This window comes from Arachis hypogaea, chromosome 17, assembly GCF_003086295.3.
Source record: "Arachis hypogaea cultivar Tifrunner chromosome 17, arahy.Tifrunner.gnm2.J5K5, whole genome shotgun sequence".
In the NCBI taxonomy this organism is placed as follows: Eukaryota; Viridiplantae; Streptophyta; class Magnoliopsida; order Fabales; family Fabaceae; genus Arachis; species Arachis hypogaea.
Genome location: NC_092052.1, coordinates 110,319,712 through 110,328,305, shown reverse-complemented (window position 1 = coordinate 110,328,305; position 8,594 = coordinate 110,319,712). Strand labels below are relative to the sequence as shown.

Genomic DNA, 8,594 nt, shown 5'->3' with positions numbered 1-8,594 from the left:
GACGAATGAGAAATTGTGAATGGTTGGAGAGCGTGAAGCTTCACTTTCCTAGCTCCCAAGTCCCTGACAGTGGGTACATTCCGCCACCGCCCTAACCTAGTTCATTGGAAAGGTTTTACTTTCACCTTTAGTTAAATCACGAAACCTTTACAGTTTTTTGGATATTTAATTTCAAGGGATTGGAAAAGATAGTGATATATATTAATATTAGTCCAAGTTATGTTTTCCTATTCCAAAACATAACACTTGTCACTTCATAACACTTGGCTAGCACATATCAATCTTTTCTGATAAATTTTGTCCCACATGAAATTATAGATCACGATTTCATCTAATATTTGTATTTCATTGAAATGGTTAGTTACGATTTTTTCTAACACTAAACTTTCCTATATCAGCGTATTACACCGAAATAACGTAAAACACTCTTAATGTTCCAATATAAAAACAAAAAAGGGCTAAAGCCCTATTCATTTATCACTACAAAATAATTTTAAAAAAGAGAGAAAATATAATAAAATAAACAAATGAGTAACTGTCAAGCAGCATCAAATAAAAAATGATATAATGTCCCACATAACCATGCCTTATTTGGGTAATTGGGTTAGAATAAGACAAGTCGGTTCTTGCTTCCAAACCACAATGATTGGTTTAGGCCAGACAAGAGGCACCGTCTACTTACGATTCCAAATCAAAAGATTTGACATACAAAATGAAAGTGTCTCGTGGTTCCTCAGAAGAGAAACCAAAGCTTCCTAGATATTAAGACAGCTAAATCCATTACCTAAATTTGTCTCCACATCCAAATATAGTTAATGGATTATGACTATTAGCTTTCCCATCATTAATAGGCAAAGTTGAAAGGAAAACAAATTCTTTTAGCTATGATGTAACGATAAGATCCTCTCAGGAACAAATTAATCATGTATATCTTTTTGCTATTACAGAAGTACATAGAATTTCTCGAATATAGTACCATATCGGCTTAAAAATTAGAACAGTTCAACTGACCTCGAGTTTCATCAGCAAACATCTAACCAAGTCACCAATCAGGTAAATTAGCAAAAGACCAATACAAACCTAAGCCACTATTCCCTTCACAAAAGTATAAAGTACATCCTCTGCACCTAAAAACGATCAGCAAATCTTAGACGTAGTTTAAAAATTTGCATTAGATAAGAAATACTTAGCGGGACCAGATTTCAAAATAGCAGAAATTTTAGTGAGACAATCGGCCAATGAATTACTATTACAATTCTCTGTGTAGAGAACAAAATTTCCAGCCAAAACCCAATTCAAGACTTTCGGGGTCGCCCTCTCTTACCGGATTTCACTGGCGGGTCTTTAGTACTACTCTTGTTCGATGCTGGAGCACCACCACGCCCTCTGCCAGAACCTGACTTTTTGGATGCCTTAGCCTTACCCCGGCCTCTACCAGAACTATTTCCACCACGTGACCTTTTTACCTCAGCCGCACCGTTAGCTTCATCCTCACTATTATCACTTTCTTCAACATCCTCTTCTGAGTCAGAGGAATCTTTGGATTTCTTCCTTTTCTTTGAATTTTCAGCCCCCTTGGCACCCTTTTTTGCACTCTGTTTAGCCACTGGAATTTTGATTGTAGACTCATTTTCTGATCAAGAACACAGATAAATGAGCACATTTTATACCTCAACCATATTGTTTTAAAATCCAACTAAGATATATCAGGAAAATCCATGACGCCCTATGATCAGGACACAAACACGGGACCAAAGAAGAGGGAAAACAATTTCCCCTTTGAATCCATCCACTAGATCATATTTTGTGATGCATTCGAGATATGAAAAGTTTTATTAAACCCCGGGTTTGGGAAGAAATACATACGGGACACCCAAGACAAACTTGAATTATTGTAAGTAGCATACCTTCACCAAAAGCTTTGCCATCATAGATATCAAGCTGCAGAAAAATAAGTATGTGAAAAAAAATAGAACTTCTAAAAATATTAACTAAATCAGACAAGCAATGTAGAGGACAGAAAAGCTAACAGAAACCTGATGCATCTCATTCATAAACACACTAAGTATAAATTTAGATACAAACTTACAAGGAGGGGGTAGGGATAACAAAAAAATGTATAGGACATAACATTCATTAATTCTCTAAAATTTATTCTAAGTGCCATGTAGTGTGGATAAATAACACAAACTCCTGAAACCCTAATTTCTGATTTAAGCATCATCAATAGAGACTAAAGCACAGCAATACTCATTCAATCCTTGGAGAACTTAGTATAGTAATCACAAAATAATTAGCTTCTAAGCTACCTGGTCAAGTCGATCAGCAACATTTGTCCTATCAACAATAACCATTGAATGACCCATACCACAAGCAACACTGTTTGAAAAATAGGAATACATTAGGATCATTTCTCATTTCGTTGGTTATTTATATCATAATCATAAAGGGTATCTGGTATATTTTTGTTCAGTTTAACAGTAACTAAAAAGCCACTCAATTTTCAATCTTTTTTTGCCTTCATATAAACTTGAAAATAGGAAACATAATGAAAATAAGGTGGCATTCTAGCCCTATTAATTATTAATGGAAACTGAAGACATTGACTAGAAATAAAAAGAAAACAAACCATATACCTTCATTTAATAAGGCATCATATCATCCATATGAAGCCTTTTTTTATTATAAAGTTTCATGCACTAAATATCTCTTTGCAATTTCAGCATTTTGGCAGCTAAAGGTAATTACAAGACAGAAGACAACCAGTTGATTGTTGACTTCCAGAGAGTAAATATAGAATATGAAGCAGTTCCAAGAGATAGTGACAGAGATAAAAAGGAGTAAAGAACCAAGCCTTACTGCTTACCTCAAAACATGCATGCCCTCAAGTATATCAACCTTTTTGGGGACAGCTGAAGACCTAAAGGGTAAATAAAGGCAGGATTAGAAAAAAGGAAAAAAAAAATTATGAAGAAACGGATATAAAGATAATGCACGGGGGGAATTTTCATATAAACATACTTCTGTCCAGTGGGCCCATATCCAAGCTCTCCATATTGAGCATGGCCCCAACTTATACATGAGGAATCAGCCCCAACAAAATGGTGCATATTGCCTGAATCCATGCATCGTAAATTCCAGCCACTATTCGCCAAAGCAAACACAGAATATAATGGTCAGAGTAAACGAGAGATATAAGAACCCATATATATGGATTTTATATACTATATATCATTCAAACATGACTTAAAAAATCACAACCTTAAATCCATTAGAGGCTTTGGATACATCCAGTCATCACCAGTGTTTTTTATTTTCCCCCACATGTACAACTGCCCTCCACCTGAAAATACATATTAACGACACTAAACAAAAACCAACCCTGGAAAGTAACCAATCATTTCAAATATGCTGAAGCAGCATTCCATTTTAGACGGGTTTTAATATATGTGTGTGTGTAAGCATAATACATATAATAACAATGTTGTAAACTTGTAATACTGAAGCCGTCCAAAAGGGTGCAGTACTATAAGTAATAACATTGCCTGTCACTTTTCAAAACCAAGCCTTAAATCTTGTAACTTGTAAATGCTCACACTGCCAATGCCATATGACCTATCATTAATCAGTATAATCCATAGTGAAAATTGATGTAGCCATAATTGAACAAGGCTTAATGACTCGTATAAAGAGATATCTTACAGATGATCCATTTACACACACACACACACACACACACACACACACACACACACACACACACACACAAGACAAGGGAATTGAGTTTGTGTCAAGCATACCTGCAGTGCATGCAGAATTCACAGAACCAGCCGAAATAACTGCATCGGGAGGCAAAACATTTCTATTCTGAAAGACATCAATGCGACGAGGGGTCCACTCGTCCTTCTGCTCCCTATGTCCTAGCCTGAACATATTCATAAACTTACTTGTAAACTAAAACAGAATAAAAGTGAAGAAGAACAAAATAAATAAATAAATAAAACCAATTTGAATTGAATCATCTGATTGTTGTGATTTCTTTGTATTTTACAGAACATTGACAACCAGTCTGGAAATTTCTGCACAAACCTTCCATAACCACCAAATCCCCAGCTGCACAAATGGATAATCAACAGTTATAACTTGTTTTACAGAGCTAAGATACTGAACTAAGAAAGTAAAGAATTACTCACGTGTAAACAAAGCCATTCTTATCCACCGCCACTAAACATTCAAAAAAAAATAATGAGTAGATGAAAGAAAAGGTTAAATAATTGAGATCAAGAATGGAAAAACAAGCACCTGTGTGATTTGTCCCACATGCCACTTTGACAATTGTTTCCCCAGACAGAGAAGCAATTGCCCGAGGACGTGGCTGGGGTTCATACACCAGTTTCACAGAGCTGTCCTTGGAATTATACTGCAAGCAAATGCAAAATATGTAAAGCTTTCTGTTCTTTGTTGCACCTTTCATGAAAACATTTACTAGGATAAGCAGAAGCTATGGGAGGATGATAACAAAGATTTTAACTTCTGAGTAGAAAAGAAAAAGTTTAACATTAAATGCTATGTTGCAAGTGCATGGTTTTGTCAGTCACCGGAAAGATGTGATACACAAACACAATTGCAATTTGAGCCTTTATATATTGCATACCATCAGTAGAACAAACAGAAGTATTCAACCACTTGATTACAGTGACCTGTGTCCATGTGTTAAAACCAAAGTAACGACACACATATCTAGCATACCTCATTATCTGTTCCATGTCCAAGCTGTCCGTACTGTGGAAGTCCTGCAGTCCTGGGAAATAAAACAAGGAAATGTTTGAAATGGGTGTCCCAAAACGAGCAAAAAAGGAGAATCATCATGTATGCTAGTACAGAATAAATAAAAAGGATGCAATTTTCATAAACCATACAGTATAGAAGATCCTTCAACAGATGACAACCAAACAGTGAAGTCACCGCCACAAGTAGTATAATTTACTTCAGACACAAGACAGCGAACAGGAGATGACTCAATTTCTGCACAGTGAAGCAAGGAAGAAAATCAGATTACCGCTCTCAGTGAGATGGTGATTCTGAATATTCATAAACAAAACAGAAATGCATAAGCTAAAACTAGAAGGGCAAATCTGTGCAGTTTGGGATCAAATATCATCTTCACCTTGGCGTAACTGGAAGAAAATAGACATGCTACAAATACAACTATACAAACAGTAGCAACAAGTGCAAATAAAAACTACCACCAGGATGAATATAAGTAACTGCAACCATTTCTCTCTACAAGCTACAAAGGATATGGTAACTAAGGAGCATGGAACACACTAACAAACAAACAATAGCTAGCATAAAAAAATGCAGACTTTTAGCATAATACACTAAAAACACTCTACCTACCATTTTTAGCAGAACCCGAACCTAGCTGTCCATGCTTGTTCCATCCAAAGGCTAGTGAATTTCCATCCTCTGTGACAACCACTGTATGGTTCCTCCCTGCTCCAGCTTTGACAATTTTGTATCTTCATCTCAAACGTCAACAAATTTTAGCATAACCATAAATATTGACAGGGAAAAAAACTGCAAATGTAGATACAAAATTAACCTTTATGCAGAAAATGTGCTTGACAAACACTAAACTCAGCATTGTTTTTAAAATTATAGAGTAAGAATATAGTTTCCTTCCTCAAAGTATTCCTCAAATCTTCCCAAACCTCACTATACGCCTATTAACAACCCAAGGAACGATATCGTTAACCCAAGCAAGAGAAGACTTAGTATCATTCTAGTTCAAGCTTATAACCACATATAACACTAAATAAGGAACCATTATAACCAAAAGGAGAGGAAGCAAGGTATCTTCAACTAACTTGGAAAGTTCAGATACCACGGTAGGCCTATCACGCTGAATGGTGTCTCCATGACCCAGTTGCCCTTTCTGCAAAAAAGAAAAAAAGAAAAAAAAAATCTTTTCATCAATCATCATAGTAATGGTAACGCCCTTGTAGTATCCTTGGGCACTCAAGACCCAAAAACAAATCATGAAATTTAAAATATCATATCCTCACCTCATTTCGGCCCCATGTATAGCAACGCCCTTCAACATCAAGTGCTACACAATGACAAGAAGCTGCATTCATTCAAAGATAATGATAAGAAGAAGAAGAGAAAGAATTAACAAAACAGTAAGTAACAAGATTAAAGTAACAGTAAATTTAAAACGAACGAGGAGTGAGTTTGAGGGAAAATATAAAAGGAGTGGTAAGAAAGTAACTTACCGCAACCAGAGGCAACGAAGCGAATGTCAACGCCAACAAGAGGACGGAGGCGCGTTGGAGAGACGAGGTTACCGTCGACGGAGCCTTTGCGACGGCCAACGACATCCCAGCACGTGCCGCCACAGAACAAGAGCTCTCCACCTTTGACGACCTCGTTCTCCCCCTCGGTGGCCTTCTTCTCCGCTTCCGTTGCAGACATTTCCCGTTCACTCCGGCGAGAGCAACGGTCAACAAATTTTTTGGTTCAAATACAAAAAAAATGGTAGATCCAACGGCTAGTATTCAAAATCCGAGGCACCAAGTGGCGGGAAAAGATCAGAATGGGGGAGAAGGGTTAAGGAAGAGCTCTCTCTGCGTTTGCGGAGTGACAGTGTGGTGAATGAAGAAAGCAAAATGCGAGATGAAACCCTAATTCATTTTTACAAAGGTACTGAAATAGAAAAAGAGCTACCCTATACTATTAGATAAAATAAAAAGAGAAGATTGTCTTGAGGTTTTCGAGAGTAGCAACTAGCAACAACTCAATACTTAATCTATTATTGTTATATATTTGTCTATCTAATATCTATGATTAGGATTTAGTTTTTTTTTTTTTTTGTCCCACGGTATCCAATGTTTCACAGATAAAAGATTAATTTATTGTAGATGTAAATTTTATTTAGAGGTAATTGATAGCTAATGAATTATTACATGCACGAAATAAAATTTAAACATTAACACTTATTTAAATGAATAAATGAACTAATAATACTCAACCAATTCAAATTATTTAGAATTTAATTTCTAATTTTATATTTAATTCATTATATCCAATCCAAAAATACATAAATCAAAAATTTTTCCTTCAATTATTTTTTGTATAAAAGTCAAAAGAGGTTTATTCAATTAGGATTTTGCTTTCAATTATTTCATTTGGAGTCAAATTTGTGAGGTTATTAATTATATTGGTTATAAACCTATTAAAAAATTGGAGTAATAATTATAATTAAATTATTATTCGGATAAAGAAATCTTAATAAAAAAATAATAGCTGCGATATAAATATGTATTATGTAAATAATTAAGTTAAATATTTAAATAATCTAATAATTTTTAACTATTTTTATGTGAATATTCACCTTATAATTATTAATATATAAGCATACAAAAAATTTTATTTTTTATTTAATTGATTTTTAAATATTTTTAAACTAATAATGAATAAAAAAATTCTCCTTAGCCTTTGATTTAATAATTATAGAATTGTATGGAAGTATGATAAACAAGAAATTTTTTCTACTAACTCATTTGTGCAGGTGTTGCAGGTGGAAATAGCCCCGGAGGATATATCAAGCTACAGTTTTACAAGGACCATTTGGAAAGGCCTTGTCCCACCCAGAGTAGAGTTGTTTGTCTGGTTTGTCCTGATTGGCAGAGTCAACACCAAGGAGAGGTTAAGTCGGCTTGGAGTCATACACCAAGGAGATAATTTATGTGTTTTATGTAACAATGGTGTGGAATATGGCCACCATATATTTCTTGGTTGCAGTTTTTCTTGGCAGGTATGGTGTGCTTGGTTATCATATGTTGGAATGCAATGGGTGTGTCCAGGTGCAGTAAAGGAGCACTTTCAAAGTTGGACTGAGAACTCAAAAACAAAACAAGAGTGCAAGCGATGGATGGTGTGCTTCTGTGCGATCATTTGGAACATATGGCTGGAACGCAACCGGAGGATTTTTCAGAACAAAGGGAAAGGGGTTGAGGAGATTATCAACTTATCCTTTCTGAATTATAAGGAGTGGCTAGGTGCTGACCCTTTCTGTTGTTGATGGCAATGCCGGAGATGACAAAGGGATTTCTATGTTGGCTTTTATTCTGGTCTTTTGCTTTGCTTTGCTTTTTCCTTGATACATTTCTTGCTCCACTTGTTGTGTTGAGCTTCTCATTCAAAAAAAAAATACTTAGAGACGGATCTATTCAATAAATTATGGGAGCAAGTGCCTTAACTAGTATTGTTAAAAAATGTTATAAAATATATAATTATGTATATACGTTGTCACGGTTTTAGACACACTCCAATACTACCATATTAGTACTCGGACTTACTCAACTTCTTAAACTAAGATCAAGTCAGTCTAACCCTCAATATTTAGCAAAAAACCTCAGAACGGAAGATAATACAAGAGAAAGAAAGTTTTTATGGAAAAAACACTATATTACTCAAGTATTTGTTACAAATGACTCATGTACCCAAATTCTAACTCTCACCCCTATTTATAGCTATCCACCTCCTCAATGGATGGTTAGAATTAAATCCAATCAACGGTCTAGATTGAT

General features: G+C 35.3%; 1 protein-coding gene across 1 annotated transcript; it reads right to left on the bottom strand.

Annotated features, from left to right (window-relative positions):
* Positions 1 to 909: 909 nt before the first annotated feature.
* LOC112764380 (uncharacterized) lies at positions 910 to 6,813 on the bottom strand. The gene is made up of 16 exons (XM_025809936.3): positions 6,279 to 6,813; positions 6,069 to 6,130; positions 5,871 to 5,938; positions 5,401 to 5,522; positions 4,920 to 5,025; positions 4,750 to 4,801; positions 4,303 to 4,420; positions 4,194 to 4,224; positions 4,090 to 4,113; positions 3,801 to 3,925; positions 3,262 to 3,343; positions 3,022 to 3,144; positions 2,867 to 2,920; positions 2,310 to 2,379; positions 1,908 to 1,941; positions 910 to 1,633 (listed from the first exon to the last, which is right to left on the bottom strand). The coding sequence occupies exons 1-16, from the start codon at positions 6,475 to 6,477 to the stop codon at positions 1,296 to 1,298; spliced, it is 1,608 nt and encodes a 535-aa protein (XP_025665721.1). The 5' UTR covers positions 6,478 to 6,813; the 3' UTR covers positions 910 to 1,295.
* Positions 6,814 to 8,594: the final 1,781 nt, after the last annotated feature.

Bases quoted from the DNA above. Each gene is read 5' to 3' on its own strand.
- LOC112764380 (XM_025809936.3), bottom strand. From the start codon at position 6,477: ATGTCTGCAACGGAAGCGGAGAAGAAGGCCACCGAGGGGGAGAACGAG. The intron at 3,926-4,089 runs GTTTGTGCAGAA...GAATATGTTCAG, and splicing joins GGATTTGGTGGTTATGGAAG to GCTAGGACATAGGGAGCAGA. The intron at 3,344-3,800 runs GTATGCTTGACA...ATGTATTTTCAG, and splicing joins GAATTCTGCATGCACTGCAG to GTGGAGGGCAGTTGTACATG.